At 45.2% G+C, this 27,770-nt stretch overlaps 1 protein-coding gene across 1 annotated transcript in view; it reads right to left on the bottom strand.

Moving 5' to 3' along the window:
• The window catches only part of ush2a (Usher syndrome 2A (autosomal recessive, mild)), a 916,330-nt gene that overhangs the window by 676,162 nt on the left and 212,398 nt on the right, over positions 1–27,770 (bottom strand). The window contains exons 15-19 of the mRNA XM_078230465.1: positions 22,189–22,352; positions 20,308–20,466; positions 15,200–15,694; positions 10,269–10,541; positions 8,502–8,668 (exon numbers count right to left, since the gene is read on the bottom strand). Of these exons, the coding sequence (XP_078086591.1) occupies positions 8,502–8,668; positions 10,269–10,541; positions 15,200–15,694; positions 20,308–20,466; positions 22,189–22,352 (1,258 nt within the window). The remainder of the gene's footprint in view (positions 1–8,501; positions 8,669–10,268; positions 10,542–15,199; positions 15,695–20,307; positions 20,467–22,188; positions 22,353–27,770) is intronic.

The raw sequence follows: 27,770 nt of genomic DNA, 5'->3' as shown, positions 1-27,770 counted from the left end.
TTGCACTGCTGCAGCCTCTCAACTTTGCAAGGAGCTGTGAATGTGGGGAGCATGTGGCTGGGGGAATTGGGGGAGGCTATGATTGTGGGGAGCATGTGGCTGGGGGAATTGGGGGGGGGTTATGAACAGTGACTGTTGATGTGTGAGGGGCAAGCAGCATTCCATAACCTCGACATGTGATGCTCTCCATCTCCCCTCCCCACCACCCCCACTCCACCTCCTCCACCTTCGGAGTGATAACATGGCTTTTTCTATGCAACTAATCGATTTTGCTGTTATTTTGGTTACTGATGGAGCAGGAGGAAGAATTGCGGGCACAGGAAGCCCGAGTCTTACCACTTCCAGGACTAGAGTGACACGACCACCAGAGGCAGGAGGTGGCCGCCATTCACCCAGCGGTGGGGGTGTAGGAGAAGAAGGGAGCAGAGACGCCAGCAGTTCCATGCATGAGTGTCCTTCGAGCAGATGTCGGACACCGTGTGCCGCCGATGTCTCCGACTCTGAAAGGAGACTGTGCAACACCTTTGCAACCTGTTGCAGGACCTGGCACCTAGAAGCGGGCGGGGGGGGGGGGGGGGGGGGGGGTGGCGGCAGGCGTGGGGAGTGGGGGGGGGGCACCCACTCTCGGTGGCTGCCAAATTGACGGCTGCTCTAAACTTCTACGCGACTGGTTATTTCTAGACCCCAAGCGGAGATGTCTGTGGCATCTCCCAGTCTGCCATGCACACCTGTGTGAGACAGGTCACTGAAGCCCTGTATGCCCGGCTAGCCAGTTCATCAACTTCAACCTGGATCAGGCGTAGCAGGAAGCCCGGGCTGCAGGGTTCGCAGCCATTGGGGGATGCCTAACGCAGTAAGAAGTTTAACAACACCAGGTTAAAGTCCAACAGGTTTATTTGGTAGCAAAAGCCACACAAGCTTTCGAGGCTCTAAGCCCCTTCTTCAGGTGAGTGGAAATTCTGTTCACAAACAGAACTTATAAAGACACAGACTCAATTTACATGAATAATGGTTGGAATGCGAATACTTACAACTAATCCAGTCTTTAAGAAACAAAACAATGGGAGTGGAGAGAGCATCAAGACAGGCTAAAAAGATGTGTATTGTCTCCAGACAAGACAGCCAGTGAAACTCTGCAGGTCCACGCAACTGTGGGAGTTACAAATAGTGTGACATAAACCCAATATCCCGGTTGAGGCCGTCCTTGTGTGTGCGGAACTTGGCTATCAGTTTCTGCTCAGCGACTCTGCGCTGTCGTGTGTCGCGAAGGCCGCCTTGGAGAACGCTTACCCGAATATCAGAGGCCGAATGCCCTGCGCTCAGGACGCAGACCAGCTGCGAAACTCTGCCAAGCAGACGAGACAAAGGAACTACACCATCTACATGCACACCAAGAACAGGAAACTTGAGAAACTCGGCATCATCACCAGCAGCAACCAAGCCTCCCCCGGTACCACAGTAGAAAACAGTACCACTGCAGGGAAGTCCATTGTCAACTTGTCCGACTACACACTTCAACCAGATGAAATCGAAGTTCTCAGCCGAGGGCTTAATTTTTGCCCCACCACCAAAATAGACCCCATCAGTCTCGCAGCAGACACAGAGGAATTCATCAGGCGAATGAGGCTGAGGGAGTTCTTCCACAAACCCCAAGAGGCCAACAACGAACACAATGAGACAGCCAATGAACCGGAACAGCCGACAGAGAGATCCGCAGTGCATCCGAAGAGGAAAGAGTCGAATTGGACTCCTCCGGAAGGCCGCTGCCCTCGACTTGACATGTATGCCCAAGCCGTCAGGAGGTGCGTCAACACCAAATTCATCAGCCGCACTCACAAGACAGCCCCGAACATCACCCAAGCACAACGTAACGCCATCCACGCTCTCAAGACCAACCGCAACATTGTCATCAAACCAGCAGACAAAGGAGGGGCCATCGTCATACTGAACAGAACGGATTACTGCAAAGAAGTGTACCGACAACTCAACAACGAGGAACACTACAGACAGTTACCTGCAGATCCGACCAAAGAACACACCCGTCAACTCAACACTCTGATCAAGACCTTTGATCCGGACCTTCAGAACACCCTCCGTGCTCTCATCCCACGTACTCCCCGCGTTGGAGATCTCTACTGCCTCCCGAAGATACACAAGGCAAACACACCCGGCCGTCCCATCGTATCGGGCAATGGGACCCTGTGCGAGGACCTCTCCGGCTATGTCGAGGGCATCCTGAAACCCATTGTACAAAGAACCCCCAGCTTTTGTCGCGACACGACGGACTTCCTACAGAAACTCGGCACACATGGAGCAGTTGAACCAGGAGCGCTCCTCGTCACAGTGGATGTCTCAGCACTCTACACCAGCATCCCCCATGACGATGGCATTGCTGCAACGGCCTCAGTGCTCAGCGCCAACAACTGCCAGTTTCCAGATGCAATTTTACATCTCATCCGCTTCATCCTGGACCACAATATCTTCACCTTCAACAACCAGTTCTTCATCCAGACACACGGAACAGCCATGGGGACCAAATTTGCACCTCAATATGCCAACATCTTCATGCACAGGTTCGAACAAGACTTCTTCACCGCACGGGACCTTCAACCGATGCTATACACTAGATACATCGATGACATTTTCTTCCTTTGGACTCATGGTGAACAATCACTGAAACAACTCTATGATGACATCAACAAGTTCCATCCCACCATCAGGCTCACCATAGACTACTCTCCGGAATCGGTTGCATTCTTGGACACGTGCATCTCCATTAAGGACGGTCACCTCAGCACCTCACTGTACCGCAAGCCCACGGATAACCTCACGATGCTCCACTTCTCCAGCTTCCACCCTAAACACGTTAAAGAAGCCATCCCCTACGGACAAGCCCTCCGTATACACAGGATCTGCTCGGATGAGGAGGATCGCAACAGACACCTCCAGACGCTGAAAGATGCCCTCATAAGAACAGGATATGGCGCTAGACTCATTGATCAACAGTTCCAACGCGCCACAGTGAAAAACCGCACCGACCTCCTCAGAAGACAAACACGGGACACAGTGGACAGAGTACCCTTCGTTGTCCAGTACTTCCCCGGAGCGGAGAAGCTACGGCATCTCCTCCGGAGCCTTCAACATGTCATTGATGAAGACGAACATCTCGCCAAGGCCATCCCCACACCCCCACTTCTTGCCTTCAAACAACCGCACAACCTCAAACAGACCATTGTCTGCAGCAAACTACCCAGCCTTCAGGAGAACAGTGACCAAGACACCACACAACCCTGCCACAGCAACCTCTGCAAGACGTGCCGGATCATCGACACAGATGCCATCATCTCACGTGAGAACACCATCCACCAGGTACACGGTACATACTCTTGCAACTCGGCCAACGTTGTCTACCTGATACGCTGCAAGAAAGGATGTCCCGAGGCATGGTACATTGGGGAAACTATGCAGACGCTGCGACAACGGATGAATGAACACCGCTCGACAATCACCAGGCAAGACTGTTCTCTTCCTGTTGGGGAGCACTTCAGCGGTCACGGGCATTCGGCCTCTGATATTCGGGTAAGCGTTCTCCAAGGCGGCCTTCGCGACACACGACAGCGCAGAGTCGCTGAGCAGAAACTGATAGCCAAGTTCCGCACACACAAGGACGGCCTCAACCGGGATATTGGGTTTATGTCACACTATTTGTAACTCCCACAGTTGCGTGGACCTGCAGAGTTTCACTGGCTGTCTTGTCTGGAGACAATACACATCTTTTTAGCCTGTCTTGATGCTCTCTCCACTCCCATTGTTTTGTTTCTTAAAGACTGGATTAGTTGTAAGTATTCGCATTCCAACCATTATTCATGTAAATTGAGTCTGTGTCTTTATAAGTTCTGTTTGTGAACAGAATTCCCACTCACCTGAAGAAGGGGCTTAGAGCCTCGAAAGCTTGTGTGGCTTTTGCTACCAAATAAACCTGTTGGACTTTAACCTGGTGTTGTTAAACTTCTTACTGTGTTTACCCCAGTCCAACGCCGGCATCTCCACATCATGGATGCCTAACGTGCAGGGGGCGATTGACTGCACACACGTCTCCCTCAAGGCCCCCCTACAGAATCTGCGGAGATTTGTAAATAGGAAGGGTTTCCACTCCCTGAATGTTCAGCTAGTGTACGACCATAATATAACCATCATGCACATCTGCACCAGACATCCAGGCAGCGTGCATGACAGCTTCATTATCAGGAGTTCGGACATCCCAGAGACATTCGAGGAGGAGCCCAGGCTGTGGTGGTGGCTCATGGGTGGTATGGATTACCCGCTTCGGACACGGCTGATGACGCCTGTGCAGAGGCCTGTGTCTGAGGTGGAGACCCGCTATAATGAGGCCCATGTAACCACCCACGCAATAGTGGAGAGGTGCACTGTGCTCCTCAAAATGTGATCCCAGTGCCTGGACCGATCTGGCGGGGCCCTCCAATACAGCCCAATGATCTGTTCCAGCATAGTGGTCATGTGCTCTGCCTTGCACAATCAGGCTCTATAGAGAGGTGACCTCTTGAAGGAGGATGGGGAGGCTGACCAGCCGGCCGTTGCTGGGTTGGACAACCAGCAGGAGGAAGAGGAAGAGGAGGAGGAGGAAGATGAGGAAGAGCATGCCGAGCAACACCAACCAGGCGCTGGAGGGCTGGCAGCCCAAATGGGGTATGCGAGGGTGGCAAGGGAGGCCCTGATCAACAGGCGGTTCGCTTACTAGGGGTTTGTGTCTGTGGGTTCCATTCAACATTCCTTCAACACCCTGCACATTGTCACACCAGAGTGGTGGGCTTGGGTACTCTGTGTTAGTGAGTTTTTTGGCAGGCAGGAGGATAATGACGACTCGCTAAGCACCATTATGGTGATGCCCTGGTGCAAACTAGTCTGACTCCTACCTGAGCTCCGCATGCATGCTGGCACCTGGGCCCACGGCTGGTGTAGTGGGTAAGGGATCTGAAACCCCCATAGAAGGCCCTGGGGCAGGTGCGGGAGGGAATCGCCTGTGGGGTCTGGGGAACCAACACCTTCCTTTTCTCAGTGACACAGCATTGAGGGGCCTCCCGAACTGACATCAACATGAAGCATCCCTCCGGCGATCATCAATGGAAGAGGATTCATAATCGAGACAAATTAATCACAGGTGGGTGGTGAAAAAACATTTATTTACAATAAAGGTGTTTAAGTAAGACGCTCTAATGAAAAAAACCTGTGAACAGAAAACATTAAAGTGCTTAAATATCTTTCTAACGAGTGCAGCCCTTCACCCGTGTCATCTCAGCACAACTACAACTTCCTAACCTTACGTGGCCCATCACTACGTCTCAGTGATTCCCCAGAGGTGGAGGGGGCCTACCGTGCCCCGTAGCCTGTGATATGTATGGCGGGTGTCCTCTACAGACCCTAGACCTTGTGGGCCCTGGCCTGCTTCCAGGTGTCTGGGATGTTTCCATGACACCTTCTTCATCCTGTTGCCTCTGAGATGACCCGGTGTCAGGAAAGGGGGAGTCAGAAGGTGTAGCCACAGCCACGGTCTCCTGGCTGGAAGGCCCCGGCATGGGCTCGAGCCCTTCCTCCTCCCTTGGGGTTCCTGTGGGCCCCTGGGTTCACTCCATGGGACAGCGGTGCTTCTGCAGTGAGCTCCAGAAGCTCCGGCGTCACCTGGCACTGCCAGTCCTGGAGGACCACATGTCTCCTACTCATGGTGGTCGAGCCCTCTGTGATGGCCACTTGAGTTGGAGGCTACCTCTCAATGGCCGCAGCAAGTGCCCTCTGAGACTGGGCCACGTTCTCAATGGCTGCTGCCATAGCCCGCTGTGTCTCAGCGCTGTCCCGCTGGGTCTCCTGCAAGCTCTCGAGCCTCTTAGCCAGGGGCCACAGAATCTTGAGAAGCCTGTTCAGTCCCTCAGCTGTGGCCCGCCATGACTCAGCCGTGGCCCTCTGGGACTCAGCTGTGGCCTGCTGTGACTCAGCCATCGCTTGGAGCCTGCCACTCATGGTGAAGATTCCCTTCCCCAAGCTTGAGTTTTTAATGGAGCTACCCCTCGTTAGGGCAGATCAGCTGCATGCAGTTTGGCAGAGCATTCCAGCTAACTACATGCAGTTTCCTTGTTAGCATTGAGGGGAAGGCAAGTGAGCACTTGCAGGTGTGCTGATGGGAAGGGGGTGTGGGTGGTGGATGAGTGCCTCAATGATTGGGGACAGGGGAGAGAGAGGGAGGTGTCACACAGCCATCAGATTCCAGAGGAGATGGGGGCCTTGTGCGGGAGGGTCCGTGGTAAGGGTGAGGGGGATCACCCTGCCTGATACCTGTAGGGTGGAGGGGGGGGGGATGAATTTCTCTGCCTGAGATCGGGGGGGGGGGGGTAAGGTGGGGGGTCCGCTGCCACTCTGCCTAAGATGAGTGAGGGGGATGGGAGGGTCCGCTGCCACTCTACCTGACATCGTTCGGGGGAAGTGGGGAGGAGGCCGCGTTCGGTCTGGGTGGCAGGCGGGTGGGGGGGATAAGGGGGTGAGTAATGTTGTGGAGTTGGGGCAATGCCTGTGGGGGCCAGGTGGAGGCATTATCCAGCCCGGGCGCGATGTGGTAGGGGAGCAGCATTCTATAATTTCTTTGGTGCGCATGCACAGTTGGAGGCGCCGATCGGAACTGCAATGTTTTGGGTGTGATAAGCCCCGCCCACAGGCTTGTGCAGCGCGATTCAGAATCGCTGTTTTTATTCAGGCAGAGTGCGTATGGGGGCGTCGGAGAACGGGTCTAAAAGTCGGATCTGAAATACTCCCAGATTCAAGTCCGCCCAGGACTTAGAATCAAAATGGTAAAATAGGCCTGAAAGTCTTGGCTAGAATTTTAAGGATGGCAAGCAATCAGCAATTGCCATCGCAAGAGTTGGCATCGAACAAGCAGCTGCTGACTCTTTTAACTCCCAACGCCATTTAACGTTCACTTGAGCACTGATTGACAGTGAGTGGGACTTCCGTTCATCCTTGGAAGGAAGTCCAATCTGTGAGAGCTGTCAGTTGATCTATTTGGCCAACAGATCTTCAACCCAGCAAAGCATAGCACTGCAATGGCCAGATGTGGTACAGCAGCACTCTGCCTGAATCAAAATTCTGGAACCTTTAAAGTCCCGGGATGGGAGGTTAAGGGATGCCAGGGGGTGGAGCTCCCGCAACTCCAATGAATTTGGGGGGAGGGCACCCTAACTCTGAGGAGCCTTCAGAGTGAGATGCCCCCGCCCCCCTCCACTTTTCAGTCTGAGATGGGAATAAAAGTGCAAATGTCACTTTCCCATCTTCCCAACTCCCGCCAGCCTAAATATTGAGGCTGGATGGGACAGGACCATTAAGTGGCCATTAAGAAGCCTCTCAAAAGCCTTAATAGGTGAACGGGTGGGTTGTGGGTTTCCCACCCTTTTTCACCCGAGGCCCTGCCTGCCCAGGTGTGAAATTCCATCTGGGTTTGTATGGTGGGTTATCAAGGGGGAATCCCATCCATTCATTTTTACACCCCCCCCTCCGCCCCCCCCCCCCCCCCACCCACCCACCGCTCTGTCTCAGAACCTACGCTGAGGGAGTATAAAATTCTGTCTTTTGTCTTGGCTTCAATTGAAATAGAAGCTGAGGAAAAAAGCAGAAGAGGAGGAAGGAAAATCTGAGGGATCGGGAACATTGAGACACAGAGTGAGGGAGGCTTGAAAAAGCCAGAGGAAAAGCAAGACGATGCCAACAGCCCCACTAAGGTTATGGTGAAAATGAAGGAGCAAAGTCAGATTAAAATGACCCTGTAAAGTTAAGAGTACAGAAGTTTCCTTGAGGAGCTAGTTGTAAAGCTGAGGTGCTTCAGTGCCACCACTGGTAGGAGAGTATATTAGAATGTGACAATTTTAGGTGGGAAGTTTCCACTGTAGGAATTTATATTAGGAATGTAACGGGTGGAGAATTATTTTATACATTAGAATTATCTACATTTACGACCACAAGAACAACAAAGTGTAAGAGGCTAGAACAATTGTTTAAATACACACCCTTCATGTCTTGAGATGAAATGCATCCCGGATTGATGAGATGTGTCTCTTTTACCTGCCTGCTTTATAGGTCCTAAATGAGATGAATCCAGTTCCTAGTGAGCTTGAACTCACAATATATCAAGTGTCATTATCTCGGTACTAAAATTTGGAATTCTGAAGCTCATGGTTCGTTTCAAAGAGAGAGAGTCTCACCCTGCAGTGAGCCATGTCAATCACACGTGTAATTACACATGATTTTGGAGTGCTTAACGCTGAAATTGAGTACACAAAAATACGTTCAATTTCCCAGCACTAACATTCCTCGGTTTGAGCACTCTAAAAATTCACAAAAATTTGTAAGAAAAAAACAGAGGTTAGTTACATTTTATTAACGTGTTCCATCGCTCGAAACTATCAAACTAATTAAGGAAAAACACCTATGAAGAAGACTCTTACTCGTGAAAGTGGCAGCACAAATTGATTAGTCATCTGTTCATCATCAATGTTGATAATATATCCAATCACTTCTCCTCTTATTGAACTGCTGCTTGGTTGCGCCCACGTGACATTTAAAGCAGATGATGAAAGTGAGAAAACTGATGGTGCAGCCATAAACAAGGGTGCTAAAAGGATTAAAGACATGTCAACTTAAAAGAAGTTTCTGGTACATCAAATGATAAGGCAAAAATATTTGCAGAAAGTATCTGTCTGTGGAAAACACTGAAAAGAAAGGAAAATGTATACATTTGAATTACACCTTGTCATTGTCTGAAAATCTGTTTGACAGTAATGTTAAAGCTGACAGTAACAACATGAGATTTTCCATTTCATTTTCAACAGTACATTCATCCTCTTTGACTTTTACCCAATTTAAAACTAGTTTATATGTAAACTTGTCAATCTAGCAATTTACTCAGGGGAACAAGTGTACTTTACCAAGGATGTTGCAGTTCAGAAACCTGTCAAGAAAAGCCTATAATATACTCCTTTTCATGTTCATTGTTGCTTAAGTAGCATCTATTGGAGATCAATACTGTCCATTAAAGAATAATTTTAGCTTTTCAAATTGAACCATATGTATTATTAAAGATGATATAGCAGTATGGTTATTGAATTCTCTTACACCCGAACTAAGACGCATATTAAAATATTCTAGACATATTGGCTAACACAGAGATAAATAGCCAAATTAATTTTCTGAAGCAGAGTATAAACATGTTGAAAATAAACTATTGTAACTAATTAATTAACTATTGGTTTCCCTACAGTGGCATTGCTCGGGTCCAAATAAAAATATTTCTGATCTTAGAACTGATACTGCATTTCTTTTCCATCCACTAATTATTTTCCTATGTTTTGTGTTGTCTTTCAGTTTGCCTTCTTACCTTTCCCTCTTTCCTCCTTTCTCTTTATGGCTCTCAAATACTTTTCTCCCTCTAGTACCTGTTGTCCAGATATTAACAGGGGCAGGTAAATTAAGCTGGGGCAGAGCGTCAGATGGGAAACTGGGAATTCCCCACATGCTGTGGAGTTTTAACGCCACAGCATGTCTTCTGTCATTGACAGAATCCTTGTCTGGAAGTCAGCCTGACTGACAGGCTTGCCTTCCAATCACACAGGGAGGACTCTGGCGTGGGCCACAGGGGTTGTCTACAGTGAAATTTTGGTTACCTTTAATCTCCAAAGTGATGCTGATATATTACAGTGGTTCATGCTCTGGATCATTGCACTATTAAGAGGAGTTAAGAAAATGAATTCTACTTCTCATTATGAAATAGATTATGATGGTGAAATTGATCTGCAACAATAGCACAAATTGGGCTCAAAGTGAGTTGGCAGTTGGTTTTACACCCTCTACTAAAAGAGAAATTGCTTGTTGAAATGTTCTGAGTTTCTTTGTTGCATTTGAGAAATGAGCCAAACTGAGAAATAGCATTTCCATGATTTTTTTATCATGGAGAATTTTTCACCTAAAGAAAACCACTAAAAAAAGTCTGGTAAAATGATACTGTCTGTGTGCTGTAACTAGCCTGTGAGTATATAAGATGATGTGGCATGGCTGTGTTTTCTTCTTAATTAAAAATACAACTGCCTTTTAAACCTTGAAGACTATAAGATATCAATCAAATAAAATCTTTGACTGCGATGTTATTAAATAAAAGACAAATTACAATTATATTCATATATTATGCAAATCAGGTGATAAAATTTGTTAATACTAACCAGCTTCTGCAGTTCTTCCAGATGCCCACTGTGAGGGTGCACTGCCTGCCATATTAATTGTGTGCACTTGAAATTCATACACAGTAAATGGTACCAGATTAGTAACTGTTGTATGAGTCTGTGGTGGAATTAACGCAGTTTCGTTAGGTGATCCTAAGGCTGATTGAGGGTTATACCATCCACTGTCTTGAAAAATGCACCTTTGAGGAGGATCATGTGACCCATCTGGTTGTAAGAGTCCTCGCATATAGAGTTCATATTGAATTATTATTCCTGGTAAGAAATTTAGATTAGAAATTTATCTTTGCATATTTTACCTCTTCCCACTTACCCCTCAACAAATAATATCACACTGTACTTTCATGGTTACAAATTACAACTGTTAAAGTTACTTCAGGGTCCTGTTAAATCCAACAGGTCAAATCTGGCTAGCCTAACATATATAGCCAGATGTGCGAATGGACAATATACATCCTTAACCAGACAAGATTTGGCAAATACAGAAAAACGTCAATTATCAATAAATAGTTCTGTTAATGTGAATGATGGTTAAATCGAGCAATGTAACGTAACTGAGAAACTGAAGATGAGAACTAAGAGTATAAGAACAGAGGATGCTGGAAAAACTCAGCAGGTCTGGCAGCATCTGTAGGGAAGGAAACAGTTAATGTTTCAAGTCTGTTTGGTTCTTCATCAGAACCAAAGATAGAGAGAATGTATTGAATATTAAACTGTAGCTGTGAGAGATTGCAATGAGATGTAGCAACCTTAAGAACAAAAGTCAGATGACTAGGTGTTGTGGGTGGAGTGATGGGGGTGGGGTTGGTGCATGGAGGGGGAAGGGAAGGCTTTTGCACTGAAATAATAAGTGTATCAGATTTGTTTTTGAAAGGGATTTAAGATGGAGGAGAAAGGTCATTGTCTCAAGCTGTTGAACTCAATTTTAGAATGAGCTTCAGTCTGCAAACATGACCCCAACCTTCCTGTTGCGTGCCATTTTAGTTTAGTTTAATTATTAGTGTCACAAGTAGGTTTACATTAACACTACAATGAAGTTACAGTGAAAATCCCCTAATTGTCACACCCTGGTGCCTGCTCGGGTACACTGAGGAAGAATTTAGCATGGCCAACAGCTTGCTCTCATGCCCACATGTCCATTGCCTGCTGCAATGCTCCAGTGAAACCCAACACAGCTGGAGGAGCAGTATCTCATCTTCCAATTAGGCACATTACAACATTACAACATTGAGTTCAACAACTTTAGACTGTGACCTTTCTTAAAGGTCTTAAGAAAGATCTTTTCTTAAATCCCCTTTAGTTTAAATATCCCATACATTTATTGTCTAAGCACAAAAACCCTCCTTTCCCCACACCAGGCCATTTGTTATTTGTTTTTAAGGTTGCTACATCTTGGTGCAATGTCTTAATATCTCACACGTTCTCCCTCCCTTAAGTATAACTCTCTGCTTTCTCTCTTTCCAGGTGAAGAGAGTGCTGAATTCCTGGGGGAGCCAGAGAATGAGATAGGCAGGAAAGGGGGGGCCATCCAGTGACAGTCATCCTGATGGCAACTGGCAATATGTTCCCTCTTGTCTCACTGATAAGCAGACCTTGTTCCAGAAGGCTGCAGTCATTAATGACTTTCCATAAAGACAGAGCTTCAAGAGGCACTGGTGCTCATATATGTGGAGAAAACTGATCTTCTGCCTGTAGGTCCTGTTAGAGGGTCTCTCCTTCTTAGAGCTGGATCTCTGTGTCCATTGAAATGGCAGATGGATTTTGCTGTTGTCACTCTTGCTGCTCTTGGTATCGCTGATGCTGCTCCTCTTGTTCTTCACTAGAGGTCCAAGTTGGAGCTGCATGAGTGACTTCTATATTGCAGTAAAAGCTGATAGCAGGAAAGTGTAGATCAACGTGAGTGAAGTCCGATACAGGCAAACTAACTTCCAAGAAGTTGGAAGTTGCTTGCCAAGCAGGGAAATTAGTATACCCTCACAAGAAACATTCTGAGCATCAGTCTGCTACTTCAGCATGGCTACAGCTATTCAGTTTTATTGAAGGCTTCCCCCTGTCATCATTCTCTGATATACTCACACTTTGTTATCCCCTGGCAAGTTCCACATGGAAGCCCATGTACTGGTTGATAAAGCCAGAATGGTGGCTAAATCTTCAATTAATTGGGAATTTAATGATTGAGATTACTAACCTGGCAGTTCCGTAAGGGTTTCCCACTCGCCTTCAAACCCACCCAAGTTAAATCCAGAGGTGGGTGAGATCTTCTAGAATCATAGAATCTTACAGTGCAGAGGAGGCCATTTGGCCCATCAAGTCTACACCGACCACAATCCCACCCAGGACCCCATCACCCCACGCATTTACCCTAGCTAGTCCCCCTGGGCATTAAGGGGCAATTTAGCATGGCCACCTAACCTGCGCATTCTTGGAGTGTGGGAGAAAACCGGAGCACCCAGAGGAATCCCACGCAGATACGGGGAGAATGCAAACCACACAGGCAGTGACCCAAGCCGGGAATCGAACCTGGGTCCCTGGCGCTGTGAGGCAGCAGTACTAACCACTGTGCCACCATGCCACCCATGGTGGCACAGTGGCACATTGTCAGGTTGTTAACCAAATGTCCCGAACCTAACCCACCCTCCCCTTGACAATTAAAGTTCTGCCCTATTACACTGTTATGAGCTCTTATTTGTCATAAATTATTTCAACAGTAGCCTAGGGAAAGGTAAAAGTATCATGATTATTTTCAATGTCACTGCAGCCCAATATGTATTGGTAAGTTATTCATTTGCTGGCACATCAGATTTGCAAGTATTAAGCTGCAAGAAAACAAAGTTACAGAAATAAATATGGAAGGTTTAATCATTGAACTTCCTTTGTATATCAGCAGATTCATATATTAATGGATTTACATTCAGAAAAGCAGCCTGGAGGTGCTGATTTCTTTTATAAATATGAATTACATGCCTTTGCGGGTTATATTTCCAAAATAATTCGAATACATATCAGTTGAGTATTGAATGTTATTAAAGGTAGAAATGGTCATAAATTTAGTGAACATGTGAAAACAATATTGATTATTATTCACTCGGTTGCTTCTTTAACAAAAACCCCTTTTGTCACCTGAGCAATACTTCCATCAAACCATGTCAGGATAATATATGTACCTAGAGAAGCAATTCTAGCAGTGTAAAAACATTTTTAAAGCCAATGTCAGGCTTGTCCTCTAAGGATACATTTATATTTCTCGCTAAATGATGATATAGACTGAACATTACATTTTACAGAAAGTCAGCCAACAACTCAGGAAGAACTCTTGACAGTTACCCAAAGGATCGTGATTGCATGTCTTATCACTATAAGTTATTAGCTCAGAGTGTTGAGTTTTGTCTGATTTTAGTGAGGCTATTGGAAAAAGGCAACACAGACAGATATGCCACTTCGCTACAGAAGGAGTGAAAGGAAACTTCACTTGAATAGGTTCCTCATGCTGACTAATGATAGCAACATTGACAGTCACCATTGAGATATTTACAGCTGAGACGATTTTACTTTCTGGCCCTCTTGTTGGAGGAGATATGGGGGGGAGGGGTGGGGGGGCGGTGATTCTCCCAGCCTGCTGTACTGCTCTAGAAGCACAATGGTCTGGGAGACATCAGTGGAAGCCGTTTCGTGGGTTCCCCGCTGGCGCCACGGCCTCTGTGTGTCTTTGGCTCCAAGATTTTGAGAGTAATCAGCTCCATGCCAATGGAGCCAATTTCAATATTGAAACTAGTATTAGTATCTGATTAGCAGGTCCAGGACTGAAGTCTCCGGGCCCGCTAGCGTCTCCCCCGCCCCCCCACCAGGAGTGGTTCATTCCAGCGGGGCTTACAACTGCTCTCCACGAATAGGCGGGGAACGGGCGGCCAACCCCGCTGGAGTGAAGAGAGGCCATTGAAGCCCTCCAAAAGGTGGTGGGTAAGGGGGGGGGGACTGTCTCCTGGGCAATGCCAGCCTGGCCCCCTGACACGGCCCAAGGGGCCAATTGGCAGTGCCCACAGGGCACCTTGGCACTGCCCACTGGGTATCAGGCAGTGCCAAGGGGCAGCACTGGGGGGGGTTGCGGGGCTAGCCAGCAATCGGGAGACTGGCAGTGTTGGCTACTGTGCATGTGCCAATCTCAGCACTAACAGATTGGCGCATGTGCAGTGCCCGTTCAGCGCGATGCTGTGAGCCTCTCGGGAAGGAATAGGCCCCACCCCCTGAATTTCAGAGGGAATCCCACTAGAGCACTTTGTGATGCACATAGTGTGGGAAATTTAATCTAAAAATGACGCTGAAAACACTGGCAGGAGTTACTCCCGTTTTCATGCAGATTGTGGACTTAGAATTTTTTTGGGAGGAGCCCGGCCATGGTGGTAAGTGGAGCCACAGGATTTTAGAAAGGGTCTGAGTACAGGGGGAGAGTGGGGGTGGCGGGGGTAAATCAGGTCTTCCTCATGCCTGTGTGGTGTGGGATGGGGGGGGAGTGACCCCTTATTTGTAGGTGGGAGGGAAGATGCCCCTCTTAGGTCAGGGGTTGCTGGTGCCCCCCAGCCAGCCAGAGAGGGAGGGGATACATTTTATGGGGTGAAGGGGATCTGTCTCTAAGCGTGGAGATTGTGGCACCCCCGCAATGAACAGTGGGACTGGCCGTCGGGTTGCTCGGGATGCATGAATTTGCTTCCATCAGGTGGGTGAAAGCCACCAGATCGAGGCTGCCAGCACCCACGGGGAACCCTCCCAAGTTCAATCAAATGTCAATATTAAAATTAATGTAACTAGAAGTTGTTGATTAAAGCGAAGTTCAAATTTGGTATTTCATATGTTTGTTAAAGTTTAACATGCTAATATATAAATATAATACTTTTGTAAGTTAGAAAATTGAGTCTTACCATTAGGTTTTGCGGGAGCAAACCATTCAATAAAGAGCTCTGTGGAACTGACAGTTCTGATTATTGGGAGTCCTTGTTCTTCAGGTGGAGCCTGTTCAGTTATTTCCACAACAGGATTGCTTTCAATACAGCCCCCAGTCGTACAAGCCTGGACACTGAAAGTGTATTTTGTGAATGGAGTCAAATCATTCAAAGTCACAAATGTTTGAAGGCCTCTGAAATGCACGTGAGCCACAGGATTGCCCAGAGTAGTAGATTTCAGTATATATCCCTCAAGAGGTCCCGAAGCATTTGATGGGGTTGTCCAGTTTAACGAAACTGATTGTGATCCAACAAATCCAACATGATTCAAATGAAGCAACCCAGTAGGACAGCCAGTCTTTGTGCGATAGCGACTAATGTTGCTTCTTGTGCTGCCATGAACATTACTTGCCACAATATAATAAGAATAGGTTGTGTAAGGTGTTAAACCAGTATCACTGAAGTTATTGAGACCTTTAAAAGAACAAAGTTATATACTTATTCATTTAAATAAACCGCTGTGAAAAATATTCAACTTATATTGGAACTGTTGGAAATTATAGTTAATGGGTTTTTGTGGTATTTACATTCAAACGATTTATTTCCTCATGTTCAATCTTAAGAAATAAAAATAAATTGTTACAATCCTGCACATCATGTCTAGTTGTGCGATGGTCACAAGGATGAGAATTATCAAACTAGTGTGATAAATTCATGAACATTCAATAAACTGTTTGATCCCTCATATTAAATTAATAATGAAATAGAAAGCATTGGTATTATTATTCACCTTAATTTTGCATCACTTGATTTAGAAAGAAATTTACATAAAGAAAGGACAAGACAATTACTTTCTGATCTGAAATCGCCCACTTAGAGAAGTACTCACTTCCACTTAGACTTGTTCTAACAATAAAATGCAGTGTCGAAATTACTTTGGGTGATTTTATGATATGGATACTTAATGCTTGGTAACAAAGCTCATTCTACTATTTTAACCAAAGTGGTATTCTATCCAAAATAAATTGGCCAATACCCTGCTTAAATAACAACAAAAAGAATTTGATATTAATGCGTTTGGCATTTGTAAGGTGTTCCCACCCTCATATCCACTGTGACTTCCAATGTCTCCTTATTAATTGAATTGCCTAACTATTCTTTATACGATGATGTGATTTGAAACATAGGCCGAATTTCTCCGACCTTACCCGCGACTGGGATTATCTGGTTCCACCGCTGTGAATGAAGATTTGGCTGAGCGCCAAATTCTCCTGGCAGCGGTAGCGAGGTGTGCGAGACTGGAGAATTCTGGCCACAATCTTCAATTTCACAGTCAATTATAATACTTCAAAAACACATTGGGGCTGAAATTGGTCTTTACTGACAGCAGCAAACAAGCAATAACAAATTGGCAACTCTTTTTACACCCAACTAATTTTCTTTTCCATTCGAGACAGTCAGGTGGGTGTGAAATGGATTGCCAATTTGTTCCTGGCTGCTTATTTCCCCACCAAACACCAACTTCAACCCAATACTGGGAACTACAATCGGATTTTGTCAATTAAATAATCTATCCACCTTGGAAAGAAAGGTATAAAAATCATTGCAAAACGTGATCTGATGTTCAAGTCAGGCAGCTTGATCAGTGACTAAAGGAACTGTCAACAGGGAGTTTGAGCACTTGCTGGGAGATCGAATGTATGATTTATCTTAATGTACGTGTGACTAATGGGTGTATTGTTAAAGTTTATATCGTAATCTGTGTATTGCTTTGTTCAAACCTTAAACAGACTTTAGTGTTAAATTTGAGCTTTTAATTCTTGTCTCATTATTTCTCAAAATACTCATGCCTGATCAGTAGTATAACCTGTCAGGTTAGAGATTTTACTTTACAATTCACATAAAATTATTTTGCCCGTCATTTTTGTACACACATTTGGGAAGGAATTGGGTTTAGTAGCACCCTTGATTTAGAGCTATGAGTGTCACTTGCCATGGTGGCACAGTGATTAGCACTGCTGCCTCACAGCGCCAAGGAGCCGAGTTCGATTCCCGGCTTGGGTCATTGTCTGTGTGGAGTTTGCGTGTTCTCCCCGAGTCTGCATGGATTTCTTCCGGGTGCTCTAGTTTCCTCCCACATTCTGAAAGACGTGCTGGTTAGGTGCACTGACCCGAACAGTTGCCGGAGTGTGGCGACGAGGGGAATTTCACAGTAACTTCATTGCAGTGTTAATGTAAGCCTAATTGTGACTAATAAATAAACTTTAACTTGGGACTAAAAATGACATGAGCGCACGTACAGTTAATACCTGCCAGAACATGCAGAGCGTTAACATTGATTTGACACCCTCGCTTCCATATTGTAGCTCAAAAATTCAGCCCACATTCTTGCTTAAACTTGCACAGCTGAACATGTGTTAAGCAAGCTAAAGGACCCCACCTCACCCATTGTATACGAAGGGAGCATCATCTACTTGCAGGTTTCATTACTGGTTGCTTTCTTCAGGCTCTTCTTGCAACCTCAAATATTTTTAATGTTTTCCATAGTGGATTCAAGATTCAAAAGTTTACAATGACTGGTGTGGCAGTTGCTGAAGGGCTTTTTGCTGTCCTCAAGGCTTCAGTACAACTAACTGTGCTCAGACATGGTTGCCCTTGTCTTTCGGAATAGAGCATGGCAGGGAGAATGTGCAGAAGCCACACCAAGCTGCTAAAAGAGGGAGGAGGTGGAGCTGGAGAAGGGAAAAGCAAGAGGCCAGTTCTTTAGGGAGCATTCTCCTGCGGACCGCAGTCAGAACCAATTATTGCAATGTCTGTGCTTCACTAAGGGAGTCCTCACTGGAATCTGCCAACCGCTGCAGCCATAACTGTAACATCTTATCTTCTAGAGCTATCTTCTCTTAGTATCTTTTGACCATTCATCCGGAAGGCCTCCAATTCCCCTGTGGAGAAAGGGCATCTCTCCTCCTTTCCATCTCCTTCACAACACCATCAGTGCAACATTAGAAAACTTGGATGCCTGTGTTCTCCCAGGTTCAGCCAGACTTCTCTCTTTGACAAGTTAAATTCAGCTCATCTGCTCCATCCATGATGCATCACCCCTTTAAGAGGTGCAGCCTATATTTTTAAACAATAGAGGCTTGTTTTAACCTGTGCAGGCTAGTTGTAAGTGCTATCAATCAACAGTAGGGCTAGCACTGATTATATGCGGATATTATTGCTAATGGGAAGGTAGCACAAAGGTGCCTGAGGCACCACATTGCAATTCCTGTGCCAATTTTTGGATCTATCTAATTTAGCCCCCATTATATCATTTTGAAATAAAATTGTGTTAAAATAGTAGATATAGGAACTTCATATGAACATGTCATTTTCCAAGCTCAAATCTCACTGTGCAATTTTAATCTATATGCTTTCTTAAATGTTGGGTAGTTACTTTGATCTAGACCATGAAGTGAGAAACATATCAGTGCTGCTTATTTATTTTAGTTTACCCAGTAATGGTATTGTGATGATACTGTGCCTTTAAGAAATGTATTTTATATGATGTTTCTGGAGAAAGTTGTGTTTCATCCTTCAACTCTAATAACGGTGCCATTTGTTTACAGCCAGCAGCTCACCTGCAGAAGTTTAATTGCTCCTAATTATTGGAGTGATTGGTTTAATCTGGGCTAATGCATTTTCGTTATGCTTAGAGTTGTCCCCTGGGCTTTTCAGAATAGGGTTTGATTTGGTTGATTGACAAGAAGAAAATCATGTGTATGGGTGGAGCTAGGCTTACAGAGAGGGAAAAAGTAGGCAGTTGCAATTTGGATTTGAAAACAGCAGTAGCTCTTTCTTGCTTTCTTTCTAGAAATTGAAGTCTGGGGACCTGCTAGGTATCTTTCTCCAGAGGTCTGCAAAAGACAAGAGGTGATTTCTGCCCCTGCCCCCCCCACCCCCCCCCACCCCCCCACCCCCCCCCCACCCCCCCCCACACCCCCACCCCCACACCCCCCCCACACCCCCACACCCCCCCACCCCCCCCACACCCCCCCCCCCCACACCCCCCCCCCCCACACACACCCACCTCCCCCCCACCCCTCTCTCTCTCTCTCTCACTGGAGTTCTGCTGTGTGAAGACTGGTCTTCCTTTGGAGGCTGTGTTCTGAGAGTCAGTAGATAGGTGTCTTCTGTATCTCTGTCTAGAGGGGTTAAAAGGCTGGAGAACTGAGAATTCATGTAAGCCTGTGTGTCTTGCTAACTGATTCTGTAGAGGAATTTACATCTATGAGGATACTGCTTAAATTGGAACTAATAGAAATACTTAGCAGTTAAGAATTATACTTTCTCATGTTTAAGTATTTCAATTAGTAAAAGCCATGCTAATTATTTTTGTTATATTTAAACTGTGTTGTTAATTAAAGTTTGTTTGAATAAAAGCTTCTTAACGGGTCAATAAAATTACATCTGGAGTGGAATACCTTATGCTCACACTAATGCCAAAATCAAAAATAGTTAGGGTCTAAGTTAACTTCATGAGATACCTTGGGGTTTCTCATCTGGTCCCTAACAGTATGGAGTGCTGAATGTTCATCACCATGGAATCTTATTAGTACTGTGTTCAGGAAAATCACTGTTAACAGTCACATCACAGAAGTGTGGGGAAACAGTATTTGTCAATTGTGTTTCTTACCAGCACCAATCCACAAAACCATCAGTAAAGCCGAACATTCACTCACTCCGCCAAGTCTACTAAATTCTTAACTTTGGTTACATCACCTTAAAGAACTTAATAGAGGTGAGCATCATTCCCACATAGGGAAGGAGAGTCACCCCAAGCCACTCTGACTTGCAGATGGTTCAGAACACATAGACAAAAACTAGTGACAATAATCTGCTTGCCCTCTTAGCCATGTATTAGTACACAAACCAGAAATAGAAAGAATATGGAAAAAAACCAAAGCAATTCCAGGTCTTCATTTTAAAAATTGCTTCCATCTATATAAAAACATTAATTGATGGAAGTTGTGACAAATTTCAACTTTTTCCACTACCTCATTCCTAAATAACCACTTATAGTATTTAAGGGAAAGAAAACAGCTTACCAAATGGATACTTATCCTGAACAGTATGAATTTCCACTCCATCTCTGTACAGTGTATATGTAAGTTCATTAGTGTTTGGTGCATCAGGTGGACTCCATGATAGATGGACAGCAATAGAACTCAAAACGTGGGCTCTTGGTGGAGGTTGCTGAATTGGAGCTATATTAATTAAAATACAACTTGTAACATATTTTAAAATGAAAGAACTTGCATTTACATATCAACTCTCACAACCTTGGGATGTTCCAAATCACTCTACAGCCAATTAAGTAATTTAAAGTGTAGTCGTATAGGAAATGTAGGAAACAGGGCAGCCAATATGCAATTTTGTAAATTAAGGTCCCACAAATAGCAAAGGAAGAAATTGCCAAATCATCTGTTTTAAATGTAGATTGAGAGTTAAATGACGGCTAGGGCACTGGGAGACTACCATTCCTGTTCTTTTGATTGCATTGCGGGATTTGTATTTTTATATTCACCAGATTTGGCAGACAGGGCCTCGGTTTATTGTTCAGTTGAACGATGGCACCTCCAATAGTGCAGCACCCCCCTCAGGACTGCACAGAAGTGACAATGCTCTGGAGTGTAACTTGAACCTGCAACCTAAGCTGTGCAAGTGGAACATTCCTGTTCTTTTGCTTTGAGAATTCTGAACATAACTATTGGCCTGGAATTTGCTGAAGAATGACACATGCACAAATCAGCCAACAACTTGTGATGAGGTGAGATAGCCTGTGAATTCCAAATTGCTACTAACTCATGTCCAATTTGCACCGTAAACTTTGTGAAAGTGGCCTATCCTCAACTTTGTCATGAGTTTCATAAAGTTGCTGCATTTACCTATTCATTGACAATTAAACTTATTATAGATAAGTTAAGTCTAGTAGCTAATGGCACAAGTACTTTTTCAACAACATGGTAACTGTTGATGACTGCCAATCAACCTCTCTGGACCAAAAAGTGAACACTAAACAGTGTGGAGTCTTATATTTTTGAAGTAATGAATTGTTGTTGAATTTTAAATTTGAATTATTTTTCTTACATTCCCTTTCTGTCTTATTTTAATCTTTCTTTTTCTTTATTGGTCTTCTTAGGTCAGATTTGACCTTTTTATTCAGCCTTTATCTCCGCCTGTTTTTTCTCAATCCTTAAATCTCATTGTTTGAGGTGACGCACTGTTTGTACAGTAAGAAGTCTCACAACACCAGGTTGAAGTCCAACAGGTTTATTTGTTAGCACAAGCCACTAGCTTTCGAAGCACTGCCCCTTCATCTCTTTGTTCACCAAGGCCCAGATGTCCTCTTCTCCTTGTGTACCATTATCACCTTGCACTTCCCAAATTATTTTTGTACTGAATGATGCAGAGAAATGTTTAATTAACTGAACACACCATGGACTTCCCAGCTCCTGCAAATTCCAGACCATGAATGTGTCGCCCTTATTAGTAAGGACATTTTATGACCAATTGCAGAGTTGCTCTTAACCTTTGGCATCTATCCAACAACAACTTTCATATATGCTGTGCTGCTAATGCTGAAAAACATCCCAAATTGCATAGATTAAGGCATGTATTTAGCCCATTGTGCACAAGCGCCATCCATCTGTTTTGGTAATAGTTGATACCTCAAAATGATATATAACGTACATAATCGATTCATAAAATAAAGCATTTTCAAACAGAAACTGATTACACTGTCTGGCATTAGAATGATTATGATGTACTAAAGCTGAGAAAGCAAACCTTGAATTTTCTGCAGTCACCAGTGTTTGGAAGGCAAACCTCTGAAATGGGACTGTCAAAAAATACTCAGCTATACCATACTCCAGTGTCAATTTGTAAATGCCTGCCATAAGTTTGCTTGCAGAAAAATAATTACTTACTTTTACTGCAGCCAAATGTGTTGTTCACATCCAAATGGCTCATATTGTGGGCGCATACATCACATTTTAAACCGGTTACAAACTGTTTACAGAAACATGTTCCATTTGTTTGGTGGCAAGTGGCATTAACGCTGCCTGCAGGGTTGCAATTGCACGGATGACAGCTGTAAATACACAGAACAAAGATATAGCGATTTTCACCATGTAACGTAAAAAACAGAAGTTGTCCTTTATAGCTTTACTGCAAAATTAAGTTTATGTTTGATAACATGATGGTACCTTGTCTAGTACCTTGTCTTTAAAAAGATTAGATGAAAATATTCTTCAAAGTGTTGTTTACCAATTGGGTAAGAACTATTGTTTGAGAAGATAATCAACCCGCTGTTTATTTTCAAAATTCTTAATGTTATATCAGTTGTACTACACATAAAGGGGTTGGAGAGGGAAAAGCTGGCAAAGTTATATCCCAAATCTCAAAACATTCACATATCAAAAGCAAATGATGAGGTAGAAAGAGAGACAGGAACACATCATTTATATATACCTCACCATTCTGGATTAAAAGATATGCCTAACTCCATACAGAATAGTGCACAGCACTCTCAGAAACAAACTTTAAGTTAAAAGATAAACTCAGTCTCTGTTCTATGTTACATGACAAAATGAGATATTTATGTTGTAGTAAAGTGTTCACAAAATGTGGCATAAACACATGAGAGAAATGTATACAAAGGCAGTCTCAGTTTCATGTTGGGTACCGAACATACCCAATAGTCTGTTACCCATTTGGTGCTTCTCAACAACTTCTGCTTATACCCACGCTCATCAGTCTCACTGACAACCAGTGAGATGCAGATTAAAAGGTGATCTGAACAATGTTATAAGTTGCTGTGGCAGTGAGGAGTACCTCTGAAGCTTGCACGACAAATCAGCTCATTCTATTGGCATACATTGAAAACACATGTCCAACTGTTTAGAAAATATGACAAGAAAATAGACTTCTTTTAAACTATACCCCCAAGTATTATGGTTTTAAAAAGATGTATTTCAAAATTTTCTTGTGTAAGTTGTTTTTCATTTGTTTGTCCTGGTGAACCTTTTCTAAGTGTGATCCTGCGGTTCACACCTACTTCTTTGTTGTTACTTTGAAAATGCAAGCATGGAGTTCCACATTTACAGAGTTTACAGCTCTTCCTGCAGCCAATTGGTAAGCAGGGCCTCCACCTACCAGTGTGCCCCAACACAATTATTAGAGGCAGGGAAGGCTTCAGGCAGATTGTCTGCCCATTGGGCCTCTCACCACTGCTGGGGTTTAGTCAACGCCAAGAGAGGTCCACGTTATATCGTACCCTGCCCAGCAGCTTTTACTGCATGGGTGGGTGACAGGCATGGCCACCTAGGCCTATTGGAGGATCACATCCAAAGTCTCTTCCCACCGACTACTCTTTTCTCCTGACCTCTCTATCTCTATCCCCTCCCCCTTCACTGGCTGAGGCCTGCCAGCCTGGCCCAGGCAAGAACCTCAGACTTTTTAAAAACTCAGCTGGGAATTCTGGGATGAACATAGAAATTGACTACATTTGAAGATGCGATGTTAGCAGAAATGGTTCTTTTCATAAACAAGTTTTTCACGGTCATGCAGCTGCAAATCGCTTTTGAAAGTACAGACTATGTGTGCCCAATAATTTCATAACACAGATGAGAACTCATGTACTGTGGTAAGTTATGTGTATTCAGTTGAGTTGTGTTGAATCCTGTACAAGTTCAAGTTCAAGTCTGTCTGGGTGCTTTCTGGCCGCCCTCTCTCTCTCTCTCACCTCACTCTCTCTTACTCCAATACATCATTCTCTTTCATTTCTGTTATATTAATGATGATCAATAGACAAAGTTCTACTTTGGACCAGTTGTGCCTGCATCTATTCTAAAACAACAGACCCTACAACGCACAACCAGATGGAAGCTCCCCTCCCAACTTTTGCATTTGGAAGTGGGACCAGGAACCTCAGTATAAAATCCAGTCATTTGTTTCTTGGAGGAAGACAAACACAATGTGTTGGGGAATGTCCAGCAGATCGGATTGCACCACTTCTGTATTTGCCACTGCATCAACTACACTCCAAGCTATATACTTCAATTGAGGCAATTCCAAATTGTACCTCAATATGTCAAAAGGAAAAATGTCCGGAGATCTTGTTTATTTTAGTAGAGAAGATCATGGAATCCTTACATTACAGAAGGAAGCCATTCAGCCCATCGAGCCTGCACTAACAACAATCCCACGTTATCCCTGTAACCCCACGTATTTACCCTGCTAATCGTCCTGAAACTAGGGCCAATTTAGCATGGCCAATCAACCTAACCCGCACATCTTTGGACTGTGGGAGGAAACTGGAGCACCCGGAGGAAACCCACGGAGCCAAGGGGAGAACGTGCAAACTCCACACGGACAGTCACCCAAGCTGGGAATCGAACCCGGGTCCCTGGCGCTGTGAGGCAACAGTGCTAACCACTGTGCCACCGTGCCGCCCCAATGTGCCAGCATTGTGTCACATTTCTAAAATAAAGGGGTTATTGCATCTCCTGCCCACAGATGCCAGGTGTCTGTTGCACTAATTTTCAAAGCCATCTAAATGATCTCTGTCCCTGTGGCCAAATCAACTGCAACATGACATAGTAAAGATGACTTTAACCAACCTCACACAGTAGAAACGCAGAGGCCACGCAGTTTAAATCATCTACAAAAACCTGTTGTCCCATTCCGACACAATTTGCACCTGCTATCACTTTTAAGTGTCAATATTTTTAGGTGTCTGAAGGGCTGCCAAAGAAACCTGTGGCAGGTGTGTGCTACATGATTATATGCAAACCAGGAATCTACAATGTCATTAGGATCCGGACATGTCATTAACTTGAAATATCAGAATCTTGCTCAGCATTAAAGTCACTGATTAATATCTCTTACAATTGTATTTTTAGTGGCAGAGGAGAAACGCAATTTAAAGAGACGATCAGCTCCAGGCAGCTGGATCAGACAGGAATTTGTGTGCCACTGCGTTTGTGAATTTCCAAAGGAATCCTTGAGCTTAGACCTTGCGTGTTACTGACAATTTTCTACATCAGTCAACTTGAATAAGTACTCGCAATTTATCATGCTTGCTTCTTTGTTTCAGATGGAAGAAGAGGAAAGGTTTTGAGTAGATGGAGGGGGTGTTGCTCATAGAAGGTCTTAGGCAGGGGCTGGGATGTTCCGCTCTCGTTCCTGTCAGGTGGGTTTGGCGATGGGAGCGCCAAATGTGGCAAGAAGTACAAAGTCACCTTTTACGTCAGCGTAAACGCATGACGCGATTGTCCACTCCCCCCAACAGTTGTGGGGTGTGTTTCCCGATGTTCAATGTCAGGAAACTCATTTGAATGTATTACCACGTAATCATCAGGGCCAAAGGCTAGAACCATGCCCCCACCATCAAAGATCCATCCTTGGCGACGTGACTTCAAAGGGGTCTGCTCATACCTGCAGCTTCTGACAGAGAGGAAGGAAAATCCCTGCTGCAGAATGGAGTACTGCCGTGATTTAAAATCCTGCCAAGTGACCAGGGTACATGGAGATTAAAGTGATCTGGCCACTTTGAAATTTGCACAGCTGACAGGCAGGAATGCAGATGTTGATCATTGGGCTGCCTGAAATCATCATGCCGGGGTGATCCTCAGCTCTGCCAGGGTGAGAAGGGGCAGTCCAGCCACAAAAATGCCATCTCTCTGGAGAGTGGCAAGGTCAACCCCTTACCCCCAAGCCGAGCCCACCCAATGCCCAGGACCCTTGAGGGACCCATTCTCCACAGCCTCGCAGCAGCAGAGGGGCAAACAGCCAGTGGACCTACCTCTTCAAGCCTGCTCAGTGCCCAAGGCATCAGGCCAGAATGTCAGTGCCAGGGTGCCAACAGGCAGTGCACTGTTGGCACTGCCACGGCACGTGGCCTGAAGGGAGGTCTGAGGGGGAAAGGAGCCTGTGTGGAGGGGTGTAGTTGGATAAACCTCCTCCCTGCATGGTGCAGGGGAGAGGATGCCTCTCATTGCTGAGGGGTTGGCAGTTCTTTCTCGAAACTCAGGGTCCAACAGGTCCTTGCTTCTGAGGATCTGTATGAAAGCCCACCCGCTGCAGATCCCGCTGGGGAGGTGGGTGAATAGAGGGAGGTTCTTGAATCAAGCTTCAAGCCCGCTAATTATACTTGAAGTTGTTACTTTGAATATTTATTGGATTCCTGCCCTTTATGAGTGGGAACTCGATCGGGGCTGGCGGGGCAGGCCATGAGCAATGCGATGGGCTTGGTGCCCAATGCCTGATTTTCTGGGCCATCGTAATACTTGCCGGGAGATCGCAGGTGAGGAGATTCCACCCGCCCACCCCCCCCACCCCAGGTATGTATGTAATTCCTTTGTCTTCCCTCAATGGATGCACCAGCTGACCAAGACCCCTTCAAAAACAAGTCACACTACTTTCACAAACGTTGCAACAGCAGAAATAAATCAAAGGTAACTTGCCAGCAAGTGCCTGCCTTTCACAAGGCTTTTTGGCCCAGTGGAGGAGTGGCTCTCTCATGCAACTCAACAAACGTTCAACTGTGAGTGGTTAGCACAGGTGTTCAATGGACCTGCATGTTGCTTCAAACTAGCAAGAATGGCTGACTGATATCATTAGGAGATCTCTCCTGATGTTTTTGGTGCATGTACGGAATGCCCTTACTCGGCCCCATCCCAGCTTGGGGTGCTTGCTGGCTGCACTGAAAGTGACCAACAGCATGGAGAATGCTCATTTCTAGCCTCAGGGCTTCCATAGCAGCAGCACCGGTAGTGGCACTATGGAGCCTAAATTTGCAGCAATAGACTTTGAGCTAAATGTGCGTTTATCATATTTAAGGAGACAATATTAGCATGTGATAAAGAAATCTTCACATCCAAAATGCATCCTAGTAAAACTCTTCTGCACTCTTTCTAGTTAATAATATCCTTTCTATAATAGAGTGACCAGAACTGTACACAGTATTCCAAGTGTGGCCTTACCAATGTCTTGTACAACTTCAACAAGACTTCCCAACTCCTGTATTCAATGTTCTGACTGATGAAACCAAGCATGCTGAATGCCTTCTTCACCACCCTATCCACCTGTGACTCCACTTTCAAGGAGCTATGAATATGTACACCTAGATCTCTTTGTTCTGCAACTCTCCCCAGTGCCCTGCCATTAACTGAATAAGTCCTGCCCTGGTTCAATCTACCAAAATGCATCACCTCGCATTTGTTTAAATTAAACTCCATCTGCCATTCGTCAGCCCTCTGGCCCAATTGCAATCGGAGATAACTTTCTTCACTGTCCACCATGCCACCAATCTTGGTGTCATCTGCAAACTTATTAACCATGCCTCCCATATTCTCATCCAAATCATTAATATAAATGACAAATAACAGTGGACCCAGCACTGATCCCTGAGGCACACCGCAGGTCACAGGCCTCCAGTTTGAAAAACAACCCTCTACAACCACCCTCTGGATTCTGTCAAGAAGCCAATTTAATGGGGCGGCACGGT

This window comes from Mustelus asterias, chromosome 15, assembly GCF_964213995.1.
Source record: "Mustelus asterias chromosome 15, sMusAst1.hap1.1, whole genome shotgun sequence".
Taxonomy (NCBI): domain Eukaryota; kingdom Metazoa; phylum Chordata; class Chondrichthyes; order Carcharhiniformes; family Triakidae; genus Mustelus; species Mustelus asterias.
This window is presented reverse-complemented; position numbering and strand designations above follow the sequence as displayed.